This window comes from Canis lupus, chromosome 32 (assembly GCF_048164855.1).
Source record: "Canis lupus baileyi chromosome 32, mCanLup2.hap1, whole genome shotgun sequence".
NCBI lineage: Eukaryota > Metazoa > Chordata > Mammalia > Carnivora > Canidae > Canis > Canis lupus.
Window position 1 is genome coordinate 40,245,615 of NC_132869.1, and position 25,888 is coordinate 40,271,502.

At 38.7% G+C, this 25,888-nt stretch overlaps 1 protein-coding gene across 2 annotated transcripts in view; it reads left to right on the forward strand.

The window, feature by feature from the left end:
* The window catches only part of REC114 (REC114 meiotic recombination protein), a 102,833-nt gene that overhangs the window by 63,685 nt on the left and 13,260 nt on the right, over positions 1-25,888 (forward strand). For both annotated transcript variants that reach the window (XM_072809546.1, XM_072809545.1), the window contains exon 3: positions 23,277-23,360. In XM_072809546.1, the coding sequence (XP_072665647.1) occupies positions 23,277-23,360 (84 nt within the window). The remainder of the gene's footprint in view (positions 1-23,276; positions 23,361-25,888) is intronic.

The following is a 25,888-nucleotide window of genomic DNA, read 5'->3' on the forward strand; positions in this document are numbered from 1 at the left end:
AAAAATATTTCTAAGGCTGATGTTTAGGAGATTACCACCTATGTTTTCTTTTAGGAGTTTTGTGGTTTCTGGTCTCACATTTAGGTCTTTAATCCATTTGACTTTATTTTTGTATATGGCATAAAAAAGTAGTCCAGCTTCATTCTTGTTCATGTTACTATCCAGTTTTTCCAGCACCATTTATTGAAGAGACTGTCCTTTCCCACTGTACATTCTTGCCTCCTTTGATCATAGATTAATTAACTAAAAAAACATGGGTTTATTTTGGGGCTCTTTATTCTGTTCCATTGATCTGTGTATATATTTTCATGCCTGTGCCATATACTGTTTTGATTACTGCAGCTTTGTAGTATGTTTTGAAATCTGGGGAAAAAATAAATAAATAAATTTTAAAAATAAATAAATAAATAAATGAAAGAAAGAAAGAAATCTGGGATTGTGATACCTCCGCCTTTTGTTCTTTCTGAAGACTGCTTTGTCTATTTGAGATATTTTGTCATTACATACAAATTTTAGGATTATTTGTTCTAGTTCTGTGAAAAATGCTGTTTTGATAGGGATTGCATTGAATCAATAGTTTGCTTTGGGTAATATGGAAATTTTAACAGTATTAATTCTTCCAATCCATGAACATAGGATATCATTCCATTTGCCTGCGTAATCTCTAATTTTTATCAGTGATTTATAATTTGCAGAGTACAGGTCTTTCATCTCCTTGGTTAAATTTATTCTTAGGTATTTTATTGTTTTTGGTACAATTGTAAATGGGATTGTTTTTTTAATTTCTCTTTTTGCTACTTCATTATTAGTGTATAGAATGCAACTGATGTCTATGTATTAATTTTGTATCCTGCAATTTTAGTGAATTCATTTATTACTTCCAGTAGTTTTTGGTGAGTCTTTAAGGTTTTCTGTGTATAGCATTATATCATCTATAAATAGTGACAGTTTACTTCTTTCTTACCAATTTGGGTGCCTTTTATTCTTTTTTCTGGTCTGCTTGCTGTGGTTAGGACTTCCAGTACAGTATTGAATAAAAGTGGCAAGAGCGGGCTTCCTTGTCTTATTCCTGATCTTAGGGGAAAAGCTTTCAGCGTTTCACCATTGAATGTGATGTTAGCTATGGGTTTGTCATATATAATCATTGTCATGTTGAGGAGTGTTCCTTCCCTTTAAACCACTTTATTGAGAGGTGAGTTTTTTTTTTAATCATGAATGGATATTGAATTTTGTGAAATGCTTTTTCTCTGTTGAGATAATTTTTTATTTTGTTAATGTGGCATATCTTGTTAATTGATTTACGAATGTTCAGCCATCCTTGCATTCTCAGAGTAATTCCCAGTTGATTGTGGTGAATGATCCTTTTAATGTAATTAGCTAATATTTTTTGAGGATTTTTGCATCTGTGTTCATTAGGGATGTTGGCCAGTAGTGTTTCTAGTTTTTGTTTGTTTGTTGGGGGGGGGGGTGCTTCTATTATTTTCACGGTGTATCCTTTTTCCAGATAGAGTATTCTTGTTCATAGGTTTTTTCCTTTTAGCTCTTTAAATATATCATGCCAGCTACCTCCTAGCCTATAGTGTTTCTGCTGAAAAATCAACTGATAACCTTATGGTGTTTCTCTTCTACTTAATTTTTTGGTTCATGCTTAAAATTTTCTCTCTTTAGCCTTTGACACTTTCATTTTTATGTGTCATGGTGGGGAACACCTTGGGTTCATCTTATTTGGAACTCTCTGGCTTCCTAAACCTGGATGTCTGCTTTCTTCCCTTGGTTAGGGAATTTTTCAGCTCTCATTTCTTCAAGTAAGTTTTTGCCCCCCCTTCTCCTTCTGGGATCCCTATAATGCAAATATTTATTCACTTGATGTTATATAAGAGATCCCTTAGCCTGTCCTCATTTTTAAAAATTATCTTCTTTTTCTTTTGCTGTTTAGCCTAGATTCTTTCCATTGCCCTTTCTTCCAGATTGCTGATCCATTCTTCTGTATCCATTAATCTGTTGATTCCCCCTAGCATATTTTTCATTTCACTTATTGTATTCTTCAACTGATTGGGTCTTTTTAATATTTTCTCTCTCTTTGTTGAACTTCTCACCAAGTTCTACTCTTTTTTCCAGTGTTATGAGCATCTTTATGACCATTAAACTCTTTATCAGGCATATTATCTCTGTTTCATTTAGTTCTTTTCTGCTGTTTTGTCTTGTTCTTTAACACGGGGCATATTCTTCTGTCTTCCCATTTTGTTTAACTTTCTGTGTTTGTTTCTATGAATTAGGCAAAACAGCTACTTCTCATAAACCTGAGGAATGGTCTTCTGTATGGTCAACCCCCATGTAGACTGTGTGTGCCTGGTAACTTTGGCTGGTTGTCTGAAGTTGTGTCTGGTATGGACTGGGGGTTCTCAGGCACTCTATGCTGGGCGACCCTGGTGAGATGGCCAGAACTGAAGTGGGTGTGGGCTGGGGTGGTCCTGGGGTTCTTTGAGCACAAGTCACCCTGGCAGCATAGCTAAAACTGAAGTAGGTAAGCTAGAGTGACCTGGGATTCTCCACATAAGAGGGTACCCTGAAAGGATAGCTAGAGCCAAGGCAAGATGGCTTCAGGGAGTACCCTCACAGGACAGCTGGAGCTGAAGTAGGTGGCCCAGTGTGGTCCTGGGCTCTCCCCACAAAGGGCACCCTGGGAGGACAGCTGAAGTGAGTACAAGTTAAGGTGTCCTGGGGTTCTCAGTGCAGGGGGTGCCCTGGTGGGTTGTTTAAAGTTGAGGCTTGCATAGACTGGGGTGTCCTGGGGTGCTCTGTGTACCAGGTATCCTAGTAGGGAAGCTGGTCAGGGACTCCAAAGCCCTCCACACAGGGGCTACCCTGGCAGAGTAGCTGAAACCAAAGCAGGCACAGGCTGAGGGCTCTCAGAGCACCCTGGCAGGGTGAATGGAGCTAAATAGGTACGAGCCAGGAGGCCCCAGAGCGCTCTGCTCCAGAGATGCCTGAGCAAGCTGTCTGGAGCTAGTTTGGTTGATTTATGGTTTGATTTAGTATAGCTTTGTAGTATATCTTGAAATCTGAGACTGTGATACCTCCAGCTTTGTTCTTCATTCCAAGATTTCCTTGGCTATTCAGAGTCTTTTGTGGTTTCATACAAATTTAAGTATTATTTTTTGTAGGTTTGTGAAAAATGCTATTAGTATTTTGATAGGGATTTCATTGAATGTATAGATTGCTTTGGATAGTATGGACATTTTAACATTATTCTTCCAATCCATGAGCATGGGTGTCTTTCCATTTGTCATCTTTTATTTCTCATAAAAAAGGATGAGATGCTGCCATTTGTGACACAGTATGGACCTAGAGGGTATTATGTTGAGTGAAGTAAGTCAGAAAGAGAAAGACAAATACCATATGATTTCACTTATATGTGGAATCTGAAAACATAGAACAAATGAATAAACAAAAAGCAGGAGCAGACCTATAAATACAGAGCACAAACTGATGGTTGCCAGAGGGGAGGTGGTGGGGGATGGGCAAAATGGGTGAAGGGGTATGGGAGATACAGGCTACTAGTTATGGACTAAATAAGTCACAGGAATAAAAGGTATGGCATAGGGAATATAGTGAATGGTATTGTAATAGTGTTGTATAGTGACAGATAGTAGCTACACTTGCAGTGAGGAAAACATAACATAGAGATGTTGAATCACTATGTTGAACACCTGAAATTAATGTAACAGTTTGTGTCAACTATTGTAAAACTTGAAAAAATAGAAAAAATATAATATTAGTGAAAAGGGATATATCACTGCAGAGCCTACAGACATTAAGGAGATAAAAGAGGATATTTTTTAATATCCTTATTTCATGCCATTTGATTATTTGGATAAAATGCGCAAATTCCTTGAAAAAAAATAAAACTTACCAAAGCTAAATAACAGAAAAAGGAATAGAAAATCTACATAATACATTGGCTATTAAGGAAATGGATTCCATTATTTAAAACCTCCCCACTGGGCAGCCCAGGTGGCTCAGCGGTTTCGCTGCCGTCAGCCCAGGGCGTGATCCTGGAGACCCAGGATTGAGTCCCACGTCGGGCTCCCTGCATGGAGCCTGCTTCTCCCTCTGCCTGTGTTTCTGCCTCTCTCTGTGTGTCTCTCATTAGTAAATAAAATCTTTAAAAACAAAACAAAACAAAACAACAAACCTTCCCACAAAGAAAACCTGAAGATGTATAACTTATCTGGTGAATTCTTTCAAATATTTAAGGAAGAAACAACATCAATCTTGAACTAACTCTTCCAGACAACAGAGAAAGAGAATTATAGTCCCTACCTTTTCTTATAAGAAAGAAGTTATAAAATTTGCAAGAAAGGAAAATTGCAGATCAATCTCTCTTAGTGGTCTTATTTATGGATGTGAAAGTCTTTAACACAATATTAGCAAATTGTATACATAAAAAAGATAGTATGTTACAACAAAGGTTTACTTTAAGTATGCAAAGGTAGTTTAATATTTAAAAATCAATGTATTTAATAAAATTGACAGAAAATAGAAAAATTATATGATTGTTTTAATAGATACAAACATTTTAGCTTAGCAGAAAAAGCCCTTTTCAAAGAATCTCTCTCTGTCTCTCTCTAGCCTCCTCTCCTTGCACCACAATATATATTTGTACATATATGCACAAATTTCTTTCACCATGTACGGAACAGTTTACACTTCCTGGCTCATGTCCTGTTATTTCTTGCTTCTCTGCCTTCACTTGTGTTGTACCACCTGCTTCTTTACCCAATAACTTAGACTTGTTCTTCAAAAGTCAGTCTAGGATTCTGGGAACATTTTGGCAGCAGTCTCCCCCCCCCCCCCCCCCATATACAATAAAAGGCATTTGGGTAACTTCTACCACCACAGTCAATATGTAGAATATTTTTATTACCTTCAAAAGGATGCCCCTTCCCTGTAAATGTCCCCCCACATCTAACCCTTGACAGCTCCTGCTCTGCTTTCTGTTAGTGTAGATTAAATTTGTATTTCTCAGATTTCCATATAATCAGAATCTTACATGTTTAGTTTTTTCACTCAGTATGCTTTTGAGATTCACCCATGTTATTGCTTGCACCTGTAGCTCATTGTCTCTTGTTTCTGAGTTGTATTCCAGTGCATGAATACTCCACAAATTGTTCATCCAATTACATGTTCATGGATGTTTGTTTCTAATTTGAGGCTATTATGATTAAAGCTGTTACGAACATTAGTGTACAGGCTTTTATAGAGACACTTAGTTTCATTTCTCTTGGGTAAGTTCCTAAGAGTGAAATTGCTAGGGAGTATGGTAAGTCATATAAGAAAACTTTATAAGAAACTGCCAAACTGTTTGGTAAAGTAGTTTTACTGTTATACCTTGACCAGCAATGCATGAGTATTCCATTTACCACATATCCTGGCAACACTTGGTATTTGCCAGTCTTTTTAATTTTAGCCAGTCAAATGGGTATGTACTGGTGCCTTGTAATTTTAATTTACATTTCTCTGATAGTGATATTATCTTTTAATGTGTTTATTGGCCATTATTATGTCTTCCTTTGCAAAGTGTTCAAATCTTTTGCCTATTGAGTTTTTGTAAGAGGCTGAAATATATATATTATATATATGGAATATTCTAAAATATATGTAAATAATAAAATACATATTATGGATACATATTATATATAATATATTCTGGAGAATAGATATATTGTAGGGTATATAATATATAGTTGTATATAATATATATTCTGGAGAATATGCTATATATTATATAGATATATAGATATATAACATATGTAAATAATCTATATATATACACACACGTGTGTGTGTGTATGTGTGTGTGTGTGTGTGTGTGTGTATTCTGGATTTAAATCCTTTGTCAGATGTGTGGATTGTGAATATTTTCTCCCAGTATCGGTCTTACTTTTTCATCTTCTTAAATAACATTGTCTTTCAAAGAGCTAAAGATTTAAAATTTTCAGAAGTCTAATTTATGAACTGTTGTTTCTTTTGTGGTTTATACTTTTTGCATCCTATGCAAGAAATCTTTGCCTACCCCAAGCTTGCAAAGATTCTCTATGTTTATTTAGAAGTTTTATAATTTTAAAATTTTATAATTTTAGCTAGTATGTTTAGGCTTCTGATTTATTTTCAGTTAATTGTAGTGTATAGAATGAGGGTAAGAGTCAAGGTTTATTTTTTTCCCAAATGGGTAATTTTGTTGTCCCAGTATGTTCTTCATTGAGTTACTGTGGCACTTTTATTGAGATCATTTGCCCATGTGTGTGAGGGACTGTTTCTGCATTCTGTTCTGTGACATGTATCTCTGTATGCTTACTCCTATGCCAAAACCCTGCTGCCTTGATCACTTTAATTTTATAATACTCTTGAAACTGGTGATAGAAGTCTTTCTAAGTTTGTCTATTTTCAAATTTATTTTAGTTAGGCTAGGTCCTTTGCATTTCTATATGAAATGTAGAATCAGCTTGCTAACTTCTAAAAATTTCTGCAGTATTTTAATTGGGATTTCACTATACCTATCAATCAATTTGAAGGTAATTGAATCTTAACAATATTATAATCCAATCTGTGAACATGTATATCTCTCCATTTGTTTAGGGCTCCGTTCATTTGTTACCTTGTTATCAGATATCACAGTACTTGCACTACCTGCTTCCCATTGTCTAAAAATAGCTATTGCTAATAGTTTGTTCAGTTTTCTGGTTGTTTATGACAGGAATATAATTTTTTACCCTCTTACACCTTCATAGCCAGAAATGGCATCCTAGCTTTTGAATCTCCTTAAATCACCCCATAAAAATAGATCAAATAGGACTACAAAGCCAAAGACCTCTGGATAACAGCTACAACAAAACTAGGTGACTAGGCGTTTCTGTGACCCTCCAAATATCAGTGAGAGAGGCTAAATCACTGACAGTTGAAGATCTGTGTGGTAGTACCATCTGTGCAGGAGAAAACAGGGAGGCAGCCTAGCTTATGATACCTTGAGAACAAAGGATATGTCAGAACTCAGGAGTCCTTGAAAAGGTCCTCACAGGATGCCTGGGTGGCTTGGGATGCCTGGGTGGGTGGCTCAGAGGTTGAGCCTCTGCCTTTTTTGGCCCAGGGTGTGATCCTAGAGTCCAGAGATTGAGTCCCACGTCAGGCTCCCTGCATGGAGCCTGCTTCTCCCTCTGCCTGTGTCTATGCCTCTCTCTCTCTGTGTCTCTCTTGAATAAATAATAAATAAAATCTTAAAAAAAAAAAAAGAAAGAAAAGGTCCTCACTAGCTAAAGAGAGACAGTTTGAGAATCAAGAACTGCATGAATTTCAAAAGCAAATAGATTCAAATGATACTTAAAAAAACGACAAAAAAAAATCCCCTCATTGTTGTTATTGGAGGGAACCACCTCATTATTTTGAAAGCTGGCAAATAAAGGAAGCAAACATTTATCCTGCCTTTTCTATTTTTTATCTATAGTAACAAAGTAGCTGATAAGAGAAAGTTTCTCTTTATTGATGTGTTCTAGTTTGTAAGGGAAGGAAGAATGATTGAAAAACTAACACATCTCGTTGAGACTACTGATGAAATTAATGGGTCTGTGCAGTGGCTGCTAACGTTACCTTGGATGGAAAGACATTCCTGCAGAATCATATACTGCCATCTAGGAAGTAGTTTCACAATATCTGAAGAAAAAAAGTCCAGTGTGAATCTGATCAAGCTTGTTGATCTACCAGTCTACCAATCACAAGAGTACAGAATAAAAGACACCATGGGAATACAATAACAAAATTTAGTGAGGATAATTCTGAATAGGAATTGGCAAACTATGGCCCATGGGACAGATCTGGCTCATTGCCTGTTTTCTATGGCTTATGAGCTAGGAACAAGTTTTTCATTTTAAATGGTTGGAAAAAAAATCATGAAATGTGAAAATTATCTAAAATTCAAATTTCAGTATCCACAAATAAAGTTTTGTTGGAACACAGCCATGTTCATTTGTTTATGTGTTGTCTGTGACCACTTTCATGCTAGAGTGGCAGAGTTGAGTAGTTGTAATAGAGACTGTAAAATCTGCAAAGTCTAAAATACTTACTAATTGGCCTGTCACAGAAAAAAATTTGCTGATCCCTGATCTAGAGGACTAAAGACCCAGTTTCTTCAACCAAAAAATGTAAGGGAAAAAAAGAGATGAAAGGAAGAACCAGTAGTTTGAAAGAGACTTAAATGTACCAATTGTCACAATATATGAATCTTATTTGGATCCCTCTTAAAAAAAAAAAAAAAAAGATTATTTGGCTGGCTCAGTTGGCAGAGCATACAACTCTTGATCTTGGAATTGTGAGTTTTAGCCCCACATTGGGTGTAGAGATGACTTAAAATCTTTTTTTTTTAATGAAACAATATAAGAAATAGAAAAATGCGAACATTGACAAAGGTATTTGCTATTAAAGAATTGTTCATTTTTAAAGGCATGATAACAGTTTTGTGGTTATGTTTTAAGAAGAGTCCTTAGCTTTTAGAGATACATCCTAAAATATTTAGGGATGTCTAGAGTTGCTTCAGAATAATCTGAGGAGTGAGGATTATTGGGTGTGGGTATAAATGAGATAAGATTATCCATGTTATGAAAAATTGTAACTGGAAGATGAGTGCATATGGTTCATCATATTATTTTACTGTTTTCTCTACTTTTCTTAATGTCTGAAAATCTACAGTAAAGACAAAAAAATAAATTATTTCAAAATAAAAGTTTTAAAAAAATCAATTCAAAGGCCATGTCCTCTGGGCCTTATAATCTAATGCCTCTTTTCTGTGCATATGCAGAAACATGGGATTTACTGCATTGATTGTTACTCTTAAATAATTGTTTGATTTCCCCTCAACTGTGAGTCCCTGAGGGCTGGGGCCATGTGTTACTTGATTTTGATCCCCAGTACTAATCATAGGACCTGGCACATAACCTGGCTATTTCATAAATGTGTTTGAAACAAGTTATGTCTCTTCATAGCATATCTGACTTCTAGACATTAAAGATTTCAAACCATAGTAATCCCTTTTTTGTTGATATTATTAATTTTTATTTACCATATGTCTTCCAAATATATGCTTGTGTTTCAGCATGAAAGCAAACTGTTTACAGCTCTTATAAATCAGGAAAGATATAACTCTAAAGTAAGTTACATAATGAGCATGTTCACTTGAGCTGTCTCTGAGACAGGATGTAGTTTATCTTCATGCGAAATGTGGAGTAGTTCCTTCCAAATAAGACAGTTATTTCATCTGTAGGTACAATATTGTATATTTCTGAATATAGGGGAAATAGCCACATTTAAATCTAGGATAAAAATCTTAATTATCAAGGAATACAGATTGGTGCAGTCACTATGGAAAACAATATGGAGGGCAGCTGGGGTGGCTCAACGGTTTAGCACTGCCTTCAGCCCAGGGCCTGATCCTGGAGACTTGGGATCGAGTCCCATGCAGGGCTCCCTGCATGGAGCCTGCTTCTCCCTCTGCCTCTCTCTCTCTCTCTCTGTATCATGAATAAATGAATAAAATCTTAAAAAAAAAACAAAACAAAACAGTATGGAGGTTCCTCAAACAATAGAAAATGGAGGGACTCCCAGGAGTAGGATGTGTGAGGCAGAGTAGGAGGTCCTAGGCTTACCTCATCCCATGGATATATCTAGATAACACCCACATGATGTAAATAACCCAGAAAATGACCCAAAGGCTGGCAGAACAGACTCTTCACAGCTCAACGTAGAGAAGAGGCCACACTGAAAAGGGTAGGAAGGGTGGAGACACAGTTGGGAATAAAGCTGACCTGTGAGACTTTCTTCAGGAGGGAGGGATGTCTTCAGCACAGAGAGGAGAGAGGAGCAGACCCCACACGAGGCACCCCAGGCACCAGAACCTGACCTGGGAAGATGAATTCCCATAACATTGGGCTTTGAAATCCAGAGGGGCTTAACTTTGTGAGTTCTATCTATATGGGCTAACATATGGAACTTTAAAAATCAGTGCGATTGGCTCTGGGAGAGCCAGAGGGCAATAAGAAACTGAATGCCCACCTTTAAAGAGAGAGTGCAACAAACAGCTCTGCTGAGATACAACATAGAAACAGTTTGAGAAACATCTGAGGTATATGGGAGAGAGATTTATTCACTAATCTCAGAACTTGTGCTGGAGGGACAAGGATCTTTAGGAGACTTCTCTAAGAACAAAGGAGCTGGTGGTGCCATTTCTGTCCTGTGCCCCCCAGTCTAGATGCATGGATATATGTGGGAACCAGTGCAGCATGAAGACTCTCCAAGTAGTTTTCTAATAATATCCCCTGCCCCCTTATTCTTCCACGGGCCTGCCCTCTCCAGCTGTCCTCAGCAGTTCTCCAAAGCAGCTACAGATCCTCTCCCACAATGCAAATCTTGCTTACACTGTGCACCCCATCCCCAGGTTCTGCAGGCCGGCCCCCTCCAACCCACTCTTGGCAGAAGTCCATCCAAAGTGGTGCCACAAGCAGGGCAGTGTGCAAGCAGCCCTGACTGGGGCCAACACCACTCCAAAGTGACTCCTGCCCTGGGGAGAGATGAAGATAGCCACACACACCAGTTTGACTATGGCCTCAGCAATGTGCTGGCAGCAGATGTCTGGTCTGACTACAGGCCCTGTTCACCAATGAAAGCTTTTCAGGGGACAACACAGGGTGAGAGCCCTGCAATCTGGAGTGACCGCAGCTCTGAAAGATACTTAGTCTCACCCAACTCGAGCTCAGGGCAGCCCCAGTCTAGCCCACTGACAACACAGGAACCAAATCCTGCCCACACAGGCAAAGAGAGCCATTGCAGATGACTGGACTGAAGGCAAAGCAGTGGCTCAGTCATAACAGTAGGGCACATGCAACACACATAGGAGATACCCCTGAAGTACCAGGTTCTGGTGAACAGGGGACATTGCATTGAAGGGCCCCATAGGCCCTCTTCTTCATAAGGTCACTACTTTATTTCTTCCTTTAAAAAAAAAGATTTTATTTTTAAGTAATATCCACATCCAACATGGGGCACAAACTCACAACCCTGAGATTAAGAGATGCATACTTCACTGAGTGAAGTGACAGCCAGGCTCCCAAGGCCATTACTTTGAAGAGCAGAAAATGTAGCTGACTTTCCCAACACATAGAAACAGACCCAGAGGGCAGCCCAGGTGGCTCAGTGGTTTAGCGCCACCTTCAGCCCAGGGCGTGATCCTGGAGACCTGGGATTGAGTCCCACATCGGGCTCCCTGCATGGAGCCTCCTTCTCCCTCTGCCTGTGTCTCTGCCTCTGTCTCTCTCTCTCAATTAAATAAATAAAGCCTTTAAAAAAATAAAAAATAAAAAGAAACAGACCCAGAGGGATAGGCAAAATGAGGAGACTGAGGAATATGTCCCAAATGAAACAATAAACACACAACAAAAGAGGTAAACAAAATGGAGATAAATAATATACCTGATAGAGAATTTAATGGTCATAAAGACACTCACTGGACTTGAGAAGAGTGGAGGACCTCAGTGAGATCCACAACAAAGAGATAGAAAACATAAAGAAGAGCCAATCAGAGATGAAGAACTCAATAACTGAAATTAGAATACACTAGAGGGCATAAATAGTTGACTAGAGAAAGAATGGGTCACCAATCTGGAGGATAGAGTAATGGGAAGCAGACTTATTTCAGACCTAATGACAACTACAGATTGAAAGTGAAAGGGTAAAAAACATTTGTGATACAAATGGAAATTAAAAGAAAGCCAGGGTAGCAGTACTTATATTGAACAAAATAGACTTTAAAATAAAGATTGTAATAAGAGATAAAAAAGGACACTACATAATCATAAAGGGAATAATTCAACAAGAAGATGTAATAATTGCAAATAATTATGGAAGCACCCAAATACATAAAGCAGCCAATAGCAAACATAAAGGAAGTAATCAGTAGTAATGCAATAATAGTAATGGATGTTAACACTTCAGTTATATCAATGGGTATATCATTTAAACAGAAAATCAATAAGGAAATGGTAGTTTTGAATGACACTTTGGACCAGATGGTTCTAACACACTATCCTAAGAATACACATTCTTTTTTGTATCCTAGAATACACATTCTTTTCAAGTGCATATGAAACCTTATCCAGAATAGATCACATGTTAGGACACAAAACAAGCCTCAACAAATTCAAAAAGACTGAAGTTGGGATGCTTGGGTGGCTCAGTGGTTGAGCATCTGCCTTTGGCTCAGGGCATTATCCTGGGGTCTGGGGATCAAGTCCTGCATTGGGCTCCCCAGAGGGAGCCTGCTTATGCCTATGTCTCTGCCTCTCTCTCTCTCTCTCTGCCTCTCATGAATCAATAAATAAAATCTTTTAAAAAAAGAAAAAGACTGAAGTCATACACAAAAAAATCTGGAAAGAACACAAATACATAGAGGTTAAATAACATACTATTAATCAATAAATGAGGGACGCCTGGGTGGCTCAGCTCTTAGGTGTTTGCTTTTGGCTCAGGGCGATCCTGGAGTCCCAGGATTGAGGCCTGCATCAAGCTCCCTGAATGGAGCCTACTTCTCCCTCTGCCTGTGTCTCTGCCTCACTCTCTGTTTGTATCTCTCATGAATAAATAAGTGAAATCTTTAAATAAATAAAGTTTTAAAATTTTTAAAAATAAAAATAAACAATAAATGAGTCAACCAAGAAATCAAAGAGGAAATAAAAAAATACATGGAGAAATGAAAATACAATGGTCCAAAATCTTTGGGATGCAGTAAAAGCAGTTCTAAGTGGGAAATTTATAGCAATACAGGCCTACCTCAAGAAACAAGAAAAATCTCAAACAACCTAACCTTAACCCAAAGGAGCAAAAAGAACAAACAAAACCCTAAACCAATAGAAGGAAGGAAATAAAAAGAATAGATTAAAAATAAATGGAATTGGGATCCCTGGGTGGCACAGCGGTTTGGCGCCTGCCTTTGGCCCAGGGCGCGATCCTGGAGACCTGGGATCGAATCCCACGTCGGGCTCCCGGTGCATGGAACCTGCTTCTCCCTCTGCCTATGTCTCTGCCTCTCTCTCTCTCTCTGTGTGTGACTATCATAAAAAAAAAGAATAAATAAATGCAATAGAAACTTACAAAACCAACAGAACAGATCAATGACCAAGAACTGATTATTTGAAAAGAGCAACAAAATTGATAAACCCTTAGCCACACCAAGTAAAAAAGAAAGAGGATTCAAATAAACAATATCAGAAATTAAAGGGGAGATATAACAGCCAATACCACAGAAATACAAAGAATTAGGAGAAAATATTATGGGGGCACCTGGGTGGTTCAGTGGTTGAGCATCTTCCTTTGGCTCAGGTGATCACAGGGTCCTGGGATTGAGTCCCACATCAGTCTCTCTGTGGGGAGCCTGTTTCTCCCTCTGCCTATGTCTCTGCCTGTCACTCTGTGTCTCTCATGAATAAATAACTAAATCTTTTTTAAAAAGAAAATATTATGAAAAATTATATGCCAGCAAATTGGACAGCCTAGAAGAATTGGATAAATACCTTGAAGCATATAACCTCCCAAAATTGAATCAGGGAGAAATAGAAAATTTGAACAGACCAATTGCTAGCAATGAAATTAAATCAGTAACCAAAAAGTCCCAACAAGCAAAAGTCCAAGACTAGGTTGCTTCACAGGTGAATTCTAACAACATATAAAGAAGAGATAATACCTATTCTTCTCAAACTATTCCCAGAAAAGAGCATGGAAAACCTTCAAATTTATTCTATGAGGCCAGAATTACTCTCATACTAAAGCTACATAAGGATGCTGGGGGAAAAAAAAGAGGGGGGGTGGCTTAGTGGTTTAGCGCTGCCTTCAGCCCAGAGTGTGATCCTGGAGACCCGGGATCGAGTCCCATGTCAGGCTCCCTGCATGGAGCCTGCTTTTCCCTCTGCCTGTGTCTCTGCCTCTCTCTCTTTCTCTGTGTGTGTCTCTCATGAATAAATAAATAAAATCTTTAAAAAAGAAAAGAAAAACTACAGGCCAGTATCTCTAATGAACATAGATGTGAAAATCCTCAGCAATATTAGGAAGCCAAGTCCAGCAATATATTTAAAAAAAAAAATCACAATCAAATAGGATTTGTTCCTAGAATGCAAGGGTGGTTCAGAATTTGCAAAATAATCAATACTATATATCATATCAATAAGAGAATAAAAACCCTATGATTATTTCAAAAGATGTAGAAAAAGCATTTGACAAAGTACAACATCTATTGATGATAAAAACTCTCAACAAAGTAGGTTTAGTGGGAACATACCTCAAGATAGGAAAGGTCATCTATGAAAAACCCACAGCTAATGTTAAACTCATTGGTGAAAAACTGAGCACTTTCCCCCTAAGGTCAGGAACAACGCAAGAATGTCCACTCTCGCCATTTTTATTCAACCTAGTACTGGAAGTCCTAGCCCACAACAGCCAGACAAGGAAAAGGAGTAAGAGGCATCCACATTTGTAAGGATGAAGTAAAACTATCACTATTCTCAGATGACATGATGCTATCTGTAGATAATCCTAAAGACTCCATCAAAAAACTACTAGAACTGATAAGTGAATTCAGTAAAGTTGCAGGATACAAAATAAATATACAGAAATCCATTGCATTTCTATACACTAATAATGAAGCAGCAGAAAGAGAAACCAAGGGAACAATTCCATTTACAATTGCACCAAAAATAATAAACTCCCTAAGAATAAAATTAAGCAATGAGGTGAAAGACCTCTGAAAACTTTATTATAAAACATTGATGAAAAGTATTGAAGATGACACAGGCAAATGGAAAAATATTCCACGCTCGTGGATTAGGGGAAAAAATATTGTTAAAATGTCTGTATTACCCAAAGCAATGTATACATTTAATGCAATCCCTATCAAAATACCAACAGCATTTTTCACAGAACTAGAACAAATAATCCTAATTTGTATGGAACCACAAAAGGCCCCAGATAACCAAAGCAATCTTGAAAAAGAACAAAGCTGGAGGGAACACAATCCCAGATTTCAAGATATACTACAAAGCTATAGTAATCAAAACAGTGTGATACTGGCACAAAACAGATACATAGATCAATGGAACAGAATAGAGATCCCAGAAATAAACCTATACTTTTATGGTCAGTTAATCTAGGACAAACGAGGCAAGAATATGCATTGGGAAAAAGACCATCTGTTTAACAATGGTGTTGGGAAAATTAGACAGCTACATGCAAAAGAATGAAACTGGACTACTCTCTTTTACCATACACAGTAATAAACTCAAAATGGATTAAATACCTGAATATGAGACCTGAAATCATAAAAATCCTAGAAGACAGCAAAGACAGTAATTTCTCTGACATTGGCCATAACAATGTTTTTTTGGGGTTTTGTTTTGTTTTGTTTTGTTTGCATACTGTGTCTCCTTTGGCCATAGAAACAAAAGCAAAATTAAACTATTGGGACTACATCAAAATAAAAAGCTTCTGCACAGTGAAGGAAACAACAAAACTAAAAGGCAACCCTTTTGCAAATGATAATCTAATAAGGGGTTAGTATGCAAGATATATAAGGAATTTACACAACTCAACATCAAAAAAAACCCCAAATAATCCAATTGAAAATGGGTAGAAGACATGAACAGACATTTCTCCAAAGACATACACATGGCCAAAAGACATGGAAAGATGCTCAACATCACTCATTATGAGGGAAATGTAAATCAAAACCACAATGAGATATTACCTCACATCTATCAGAATGGCTAAAACAAGAAACAACAAGTATTGACAAGGATGTGCAGAAAGAGGAACCTGCACGCACTGTTGGTGGGAATGCAAACTAGTGCAGCCACTATGGAAGACAGTGTGGAAATTTCTCAAAAAATTAGAGTTAATATAAGACCCACTAATTGCTCTATTGGGTTTTTACCCCAAGAATATGAAAACACTAATTTGAAAAGATAAATGCATGTTGTTATGTTTATTGCAGCATTTGCAATAACCCAAATGATGGAGGCAGCCCAAGTGTCCATTGACTGATGAGTGGATAAAGAAGATGGGGTGTGTATATACAGTGGAGTATTACTCAGCCATAAAAAAGAATGAAATTTTGCCATTTGCAACCTGGATGGACCTAGGCAATGTAATGCTAAGTGAAATAAGTCAGAGAAAGACAAATACCCTATGCTTTCATTCATATGTGGAATTTAAGAAACAAATAAAAGACAAAAACACAGACTCTTTAACTATGGAGCAGAAACTGATGGTCACCAAAGGAGATGTGGGTTAGGGGAAGGGTGAAACAGGTGAAGGAGATTAAGAGTACACTTATCTTGGGATCCCTGGGTGGCGCAGCGGTTTGGCGCCTGCCTTTGGCCCAGGGCGCGATCCTGGAGACCCGGGATCGAATCCCACGTCGGGCTCCCGGTGCATGGAGCCTGCTTCTCCCTCTGCCTGTGTCTCTGCCTCTCTCTCTCTCTCTGTGACTATCATAAATAAATAAAAAAAATTAAAAAAAAGAGTACACTTATCTTGATGAACCCTGAGTAATGTCTAAAATTGTTGGATCATATTGCATACCTGAAACTAATATAACATGGTATGTTTATTTAAATTAAAAAATAATATTAAATGTAATCCTCAAACCAGCTGTTTCTTTTATAAAGATGGTTATTTATTTATATGAGAGAGAGAGCGAGAGAGAGCAAGAGCTCAAGCAGGGGAAAGGACAGAGGGAGAGGGAGAAGGAGACTCCCCACTGACCTCAGAGCCCAGTTCAGGGGGGTCGATCCCAGGACCCTGAGATCACGGCCTGAGCTAAAGTCACACACTTAACCGAGTAAGCCACTTAGGCACCCCACACAAGTTATATTTTTTATCTTTGAGCTCACTTTTATTTGCTTAATAAATAACAATTGGTTATGATTATTGAAATTTTTATTTATTTATTTATTTATTTTTTGAAATTTTAATTTTTAAAATCCCAATTCTTTTGCTTCCTGTCTTCTCTGTGCACATGGTCATCTTCATATTCTGTAGTCGCTTTTTTTTATCATGGATTTTTTTTCTTGTTTTCAGTGTAATTTGAACCCTGACCTCCAGGGAAAGTGAATCAGAAACACAACCCTGAAACTTAAGATAGGATCTAGTTTTTCAGTAAATCACCCAGCACCTGAACACTTCACATTCATCAAGAAGCCCTTTGGATGTTCTGGGCTTAGGGACTAGGTAGGTTGTCTATTGGTTAGTCACCGAGTTATTTTTGTAACCGTATTCTCCTCTGCTGTTTTCCTCTGAATCAGGGTATTTGTAGCAGGTGTGAGCATTTTTTAATTGTTATTTCCATAAAACCAAAATGCTGTGTTTTCTTCACAGCATTTTATGATCCTATCTGGCATGGTTTGAAAACGAATTTGCCTAGCTAAATGCTGACGACCCCTGTGATGCCCTCCTGGCTTGCCTGCTCACACCTGAGAGGTGTCTGAAGAACTAAAGAAACTACTAGTTCAGTGATTGAATCAACAGCAAGGAGAACAGCTTGGTTAGGGTGAAAGCATAGGCATTCCCCCCCCACCACCACCATTCTTGGATATCAAGTTGTCTACTTCTAATCTCTGCATCCATTTATTTAGGTTCTTTTTTCCCTTCTTTAGATGGCTTTCTTTCTGATAACTGTTGATTATTTATAATAATAGAGACCAAGGAGAACGTGGATAGCTAAAATCTAGAAATAACTTTGTAATTTATAATACTTGAAAACCAGAACTTGCAGGACTGTTTATACATATATATGAGTGTGGTGTGGGGCCTCTTAGAATCATGTGGCATTTGTGCCAGTGTACCTCAGGGAGACTGTGCTGGAGCTGGACAGCAGGAGGGGACGGTCCACAGCATGATCAGAGGACGTGGCCCAGAGGATATGGAGGAGTGGGGGCAGGGATCAGAGATCTGCATTCCTTTTTAATTCAACAGATATGCAAGATACAAAGATGGATGCAACACAGTTCTTGCTCATGGAGTTTGCAATAAAGTGGGATCCAGGGGATCCCTGGGTGGCTCAGCGGTTTAGCGCCTGCCTTCAGCCCAGGGCGTGATCCTGGAGACCTGGGATCGAGTCCCACATTGGGCTCCCTGCATGGAGCCTGCTTCTCCCTCTGCCTGTGTCTCTGCCTTTCTTTCTCTCTGTGTCTCTTATGAATAAATAAGTAAAATCTTTTAAAAATAAATAAAAATAAAGTGGGATCCAGGAGGAGATTGAGGTAGAATGACAGATGTGAACACAGACATGATAGCACCTCCCACCTGCTGAATTCTGTGCACTTCATAAGTCTTACTGTCACTCCATCCCTGTACATCACCTGAGACCCTCAACTATTTACATGACAGTCTTGCTCCCCGTAACTTTCACATACCTCTTTCTGAGACATGGCTTCTTGGCTCTTATTCTTTAGTCTGATGGTAAATTTGGCATTTTCCAGAATATTCCTCTCTCTTTCCCTTCCTACCCTGTACTGTTAATTCCTAACCATTTTCCAGCCCAGCACTGTGAAGGCATATCTCATACTCTCATCAGTGATTTTTGGCTGGGTGAGAAAAACAGTATCCTGAGCATGAGGGGGGCGAACTCCCAGGGGATTCGGATGTCTTCTCCCCTACCCTTGGGCAGCTTTTGCGACTTTTTTTAACCTGTAGCAGTGCTCAGCCATAGTAGGAGCTCAGGGATGGTAAGTGAATTTTTAGTAGTGACTGGTATGAAGTCAGGAGACTCTGCATAGAGGAGCAATTGAGCTAAACAGAATTCACCAGATGCATAGGCCTTAAAGGAGATTCAAAGAGGTAGATTTTCAGAGACAGATGAATTATTAAAAATCTAGGAATATATTAATGGCAAGTGGTTAGGTACACTTCTTTACTAAATCCCGAAACATTAGGATGATAAAGCTTTCTGAATCTTCAACAAGATTAGTATAAGTCAAAAGTAAGATGTTCTGCATCATTGGCCAGGTAATAAATGTATGAGCCTCACTGTTCCCAAGAAGTACTGCCATGAAATGTTAATTTTAGTAAAGAACTTCATTCTTTCATTTATTGAAAACTTACTGAAGCATCTTCTAGTGTCAAACACTATAATAGGTGATATATATATACACACATACATACATACACACACACACACACACACACACACACATAGCCCCTGCCTGCATGTGGCTTGTCATCGAGGGGAAAGCCAGATGTAAAGCACATAAGCCCTGCAGACACACCAACTGTGATAGATGCTTTGAGCACTGTGGGGAAGTCTAATAGGTAACCCAAGTGAGATTAGGGATAAAATGAATAATGATTAGAAGTTAATTAGGCAAAACGTCCAGGAAAGAGGCAGAGAAGAGATATACAAGGTTCTAAGGCAAATGGTTTAGACAAATTGATGAATAGAAGCCTTAACATGGCTCAAATAAGAGATGCTGCCAGGGGGCATATGGGTGGCTCTGTCGGTGAAGGTGAAGCAGTGAAGCATCTGACTGGCTCAGGTCATGATCCCAGGGTCCTGAGATAGAGCCCTACATGGGGCTCCCTGCTCAGAGGGGAGTCTTCTTCTCCCTCTCCCTCTGCCTCTGCCTCGGCTAGTCCTGCTGCTTGTGCTTGCTTGTTCTCTCTGTCAAATTAAAAAAGAGAGAGTGAGAGATGCCCTCAGGGAGGAGACCACACCTTTCCCCACGTGGCCACTGCACAGAGTCCTAAATGAGCGGCTGCTGGGGCGGATCCATTAGCAATTGCTAAACATTGTGCTAGTTGCTGGGGTTTCAAGGAGTAGTAAGACACATTCTAGAACCTGTTTGCCTGCCCAGGGATTTGTCTTCACTCTATGAAATGTTGCCAGTTATGAGATAAGTAAAAGATCCTGTGAGAGCACAGAATTCCAAGAGGTCAGCCAACTTTGTCTTGTAGTGAATGGTTGAAATAAAGCTGGGTTTTCAAAAGTCAGTGAAAAAGGAAGCCATTTCAGGAATGAGCTGTACGACAAAATCCAGGTGTGAGGAGCTTGGCACATTTGCAGAACTGCAGGGAGTTTTATATGCCTCTAATACAGCATTTATATGGGAGTCGAAGGAAATAATCATGCATGAAAGGCAGAGAAGCCAAGTGTTAGAAATTTATATGCATCAAGGAATCTGAACTCTATCCCGCAGGTGTTTCTTGTGGGGGGGTGAGGGAGAGGATGATGAGATGGTGGCATCAAAAGGGAGTGACTTCATCTGATTTTTGTTTTACAAAGACTGCTCGGGTGGTAGCTCAGATAGATGGAGAAATTGGGCCTGGGGGAAGGGGAATCAGTTCCAAGGATAGTGCGGGAATTCTGGGGACAGCCAGCGGGGGCCTGATGCAGCAGTGGCAGTGTACATGGGGAGAATGGTTAGGTGGAGAAGCCGTTTGGGGGTGGGATCTCCAAGGCTGAAGATTTCTTAGTGTTGAAGGAGTGAGGAAAGGAGTCGAGCATGATGGCCCGTGATCTCTTGGGTGTCGGGCAGGTGTATGTGACGCCATTCACCGAGGCGGCACCATGTGGGAGCAGCAGTGTTTGTGGAGGACAACAAAAAATCTTACTCCATCTCCTACCCCCATCTGCACTGTTCACTCCCACTCCCTACAGATAGCTATTTTTATTAGTCTCATGTGTACTAATCCTTCTAGTTTCTTTTTAATGTAAATATAAACAAATAATAAGAATATACATTGCATGTGTCCTCCCTTATGCAGAAAGTAGTATATTATGGACATTGTTCTGTAGCTTGCTTTTTGCTGAACAATACACCATAGAGATCAATTCGTACAGAACCACACTGAGAAGATAGCAACGGGCTGGCTACTGAACACTCGAAATGTGGCTGGCAGACTAAAACCAAGAACTTTAAATTTAATTTAAATGTAGATTTTAAAACGGTAGCAGTGTAAAATGCTAGCAGTAACGTTCCCATTAGACGTTATTGTTTTGGTATTTGTTTTAGTTATTGTTATTGTTTTGGTTATTCACTTTAACCATCAAAAAATACAGTGTCCAAATTGAGATGTGGTATAAGTGTAAAACACATTGGGGTTCAGAGACTTAGTTTGCATTCTCTTTTTTTACACTACCTTAATGTTTTACGGTGTTTATATGTTGAAATAATAATGCCTTTTTACATAGAAGTTAAATAAAATACTAAAATTTTACCAACTTCTTTTTGTTTTTAAAATGTGGCTATTAGAAAATTAAAAATTATATATGTGGCTCAAATTATATTTCTACTGAACAGCATTTACTATTTTTTACAGTTGTACACTGTTGTAAAGAGTACCATATTTTATTTCACTAGTCCACTGTTGATGTGTGCTTGAATTGTTTCCAGTCTTTTACTGTTAAGAATGCAGAAATGCTTAACCTTGTCTATGCATCACTTCACATGTGTGCAGGCTGATCTGTGAAATGAATTCCCAGGATGGAGTTGCCTGATTAAAAAGTATTGCATTTGTAATTCTGATACTGCCAAATTACCCTCCGTAGGAGTTGTAGCAGTTTGGGGGCATCTGGGTGGTTCAGTCAGTTAAGTGTCCCATTCTTGATCTCTGCTCAGGTCTTGATGTCAGTGTTGTGAGTTCAAGCCCCGCATTGGGTTCAAGCCCCATATTGGGCTCCACACTGGGCATAGAGCCTACTAAAAAAGAAAAGAAAAGAAAAAATAGTTGTACCAGTTTGTACTTGGTATGAGTTTCAGGGTCCTCGCATACTGCCATTTCATACTACAGTGTCTGCATGTTTGGGATCTAATAGTAAACACATTTCTTTTTTGCTAATTCAGAGAGTTTTAAGAAGAAATCACAGATGGTTTGCCTAACTTGTTTTTTCATTAAAAATAAAAGAAATCCTACCACTACTGATGAAACTCTTAGAATCCACATTTTAGAAGTGACTTTCTTTTTTCTTTTTTAAATGAAAACACTAAGGAATTAACATCCAGTTTTTCCAGGCTCTAAATTTGTCTGGAAGTTGTGGTTTCTCTATGTATAGATTTGGGAAGAGACACGCCGTGAGGGTTCACACTTGTAAGCGACGACCTTTTCTTCTGTTTTCCCAGAGTTGGAGTTTTCTCTGATATCTCCTCGGATCCCTTGGGCAGCCTTCCCTCGCTGTGGTACATGAACAGTACAAGGCAGGCAGGCGGTGTGCAGGCAGGATTTGTACACCACCATTCTTTCAGTTCCCAGGATCAGCTTTACTGAATGCCAAGAACGGTCTCACTACTGGGCTTCTTAACTGGGGAAATCCACTGACAACATAATTGGAGCTGAGGAGCGAACGCAATGCCTAAACAGTCAATTCTATTTACTGTATTATTAATAAGCTGCAGAAAAAGTTCATCTTTCTGCCATTAGGATCTAGCTGCTCTCTCTTTTGAGACTAGTGTGCCCTCTACTGCCCTCTTTGCCTATTTTGTTTATCAGATTGAAATGAAGAACTAGACATTCAGTATCCAAAAACAAGTTGCTTCAATTTTTCCATTCATCAAATCTAAAAATAAGTTTCTCATGAAGAGAACTCTTGCTTTGTAGATAGATGTGTCAGATAATTTAATAAATTAGTGTATTGGAAACCCTTAGCTTTCAGGAATATAGGCTCATATTTTGGCAAATTCTAGAAATTCATTTTTAAATTTTTTTTGAGATCTTATTCATTTGAGAGAGAAAGAAAGTGAGAGAGAGAGAGCACAAGCTCACGGGGTGAAGGACAGAGGGAGAAGCAGACTCCCCACTGAGCAGGGAGCTCAATGTGGGGCTCGATCCCAGGACCCTGGGATCATGACCTGAGCTGAAGGCAGACGCTTAACCAACTGAGCCACTCAGACACCCCTCTAAAATGTACTTTATAGCAAATATGACTGTGGACATTTACTATCTTTAATATTTTATTTTCAAGATGAAAATATCAAGCAATAAAAGCTGAGGCTCTTACTGTGGATCAGGCAGGAAGAGCCCTGGGACACGGGGACTTACTGGAAGGGTCATCGTTGGCAGTGGGTGAGGTTGAATCATTTCTACTGTGCTTAATTTCAGAATACATGCACAACTTTCTAATAGGAGGCAGCTGCACCAGAGCTATTCTTCATGTCCCTTTTTGCTTCTATAGCTAATTGTGTTTAATTGTGTTGTTTCAGGAAGGCTTTTCACTCATTGGTAGCAAGAACTGGTTGAAGATTGTGAGACGCATGGATTGTCTATTGTTTGGAACAACGATAAAGGCAAGAGGCCAACTGTTTTAAGCAAATGCTCATACCCTTCTCATCTTCTAAGTGTGCACAGTGGCGGGGGCAGTGCAGACTGGGAGGGGGAGAGGGAGGTATGGGAGCTTCTCTTTGCAGGTGAAATGGAACCTGGAAGATTACGTATGTTTAAGAAAGGTTTGCACTATGGGCAGAACATGGAAGGAGGACTGTAGAGAGGCAGAAGCCTCATGGGTAAGGAGCCAGAGCTTTGATAGATCTGTCAGTGCCCCTCTGACAGGGTGGCTCAACCATTCTCCATCCCCAGGCACACGCTGGGAGCAGGGCGGGGGGTGGGTCAGTGTTTGTCTTACTATTTCCGAATGCTTTACTGAATATATCTTTTCATTTTCCCTCTTTAATATTAAAAAATGTCCCTTTTATTTGCTTTCTAGCTGCATTAAACATAGAGAATGATCCTCATCAAAGAAACATACAGACTAATCACCTGGATTATTTTCTTTCAGAAATAACTGTAAAAAACTAACCTATTAACATTTACTGAGTAAATAACATTGAAATTTAGGTGAAAGATGCCAAATTTTTGTGGGTTCATAGACTGTAAAAAACTAACCTATTAACATTTACTGAGTAAATAACATTGAAATTTAGGTGAAAGATGCCAAATTTTTGTGGGTTCATAGACTGAGATCCTCTTCCAAGAGTTCATAGACCTCTTGGAAGAGGATCTAATAGAGAGCATCTAATAGAGCGGTCTTAGCCTGGGGTCCACAGACCCTCCAAAGAGTCCTTAAAGGATTCAGGGGACAATGAACTGCATGGCTTTTCACTGACTTCTAATTGAAATTTATCATTTCCTTCAATTATGAACCTAGGCCTTAGACAGAGTCATATTAGACCTTTGCACCAATAGAAATCAGCTACTTTCATACCACATCACAGTTTCAGATAGCTTCAATGTCAGCCATGCTGACAGTGTCACTGCCAGATTAGACCTGCTGCTAGATCTCTTTATTGCATATGTTAATAAAGCATATATGTTGTTAGTTCACAAATTAGTGTTGTAATATTGTGGTAGACTGTTTCAAGATAATTGGTTTCCTTCCTTTACAATCTAATGTGTTTTATGTGATTAAAAAGGTTGTTTTGAGAAGTGATCTGCTGGTTTTGCCAGACTGCCAAAGGGATCTAGAGCACATACTCAAAAACCCCGTTGCACATTTTCAGGAGTTTCTGTTTTCGTTTTATGCATTAGGGAATGAACTGTGACTTCCACCACTAGTCCAGGGTATAACTAGCTGTCAGAGAACTGGGCCACCCACTGGTCTTCTGACTTGAGCCCTGGACTGTATCATGCCAGAACAATAGCAGTTTGAACTTGTAAGTCTGCTTATACACAGATTTTTTTAGATACTGTACAGTACTGTACATGTATTTGCTCTTCCTTATGATTTTCTTAACATTCTCTGTAGCTTACTTCATTGTAGGAATACATACAACATACATATACATATAACACAGGTAACATACAAAGCATGTTGATTGACTGTGTTACTGGTAAAGCTTCCTGTCAGTAATAGATTACTAGTAGCTAAGTTTTGTGGGGAGTCACAAGTCATACTTGGACTTTCAACTGTACAGAGGTCAGCACCCCTTACCTCTTACTCACTATATATGTCTTTTAAAGGTTATACCATGCCATATGTCTAATAGTTGAGTTTTAATTTTTCCTGATATATATTACTATTAAAATTTTTAACTGTAAAGAGCAAAATAAAAACCAAGCATAATTTGGCCACTCAAAAATTAAGCATTATAACATTTTAAAGTTGTTACTTGGCATAAATACTCTAGCAGTTAGGATAGCATTCAAATGCATGGGACAGAAAGTCCAGGCATAATGGCCCCCAAAATTAGGGGTTTATTTTTTTTCACCAGAAACAGGCAGTTGCTAGTATTGGCTCAGCAATTTCATACTGCCAAGGTCAACATCTTTGCAATTCCCCCAGCCTCTCCCTTCACATTTACAGAATGGCTGCTGTTGCTCTGTTGAATTTCTGTTCAAGGAAAACCAGCTTCATCTGTCCCTTTCGTAAGGAAAGCATAAACTTTTCTATAAGGCTTTCTTCCACCTTCTACAACCCCTAGAATATGTCTTCTTATGTCTCATGGAGCAGAACAGTGTAATGTGGCCAATCCCAATCTGCTAACATTAGCAAAATGAGCGTTTGGCTTTTCCAGCCTCTTGTGTGTATCAGCTCAAGGCAATGAACAGTGTCTACCATAAAGATAATTTATACACTTGGGATGTCGTATAAAGAGTGCTTTGTATCCTCCTACTCTCCTGTCACGTAACATTACATCAGGAACATATCCCGAGTCATTTCTTAGTCTTTGAAAATGTGATTCTTCGTGGCTACATAGCATTTTATTTTGGATGTACCATGATTCAGCTAACTAATTCCCAAGTTTTCACTATTAAAAAAATGTTTTGATTTTTGTAAAGGTTTTTTTACAGGGTTCTTGAGAGTCCTGGAAGTATGTGT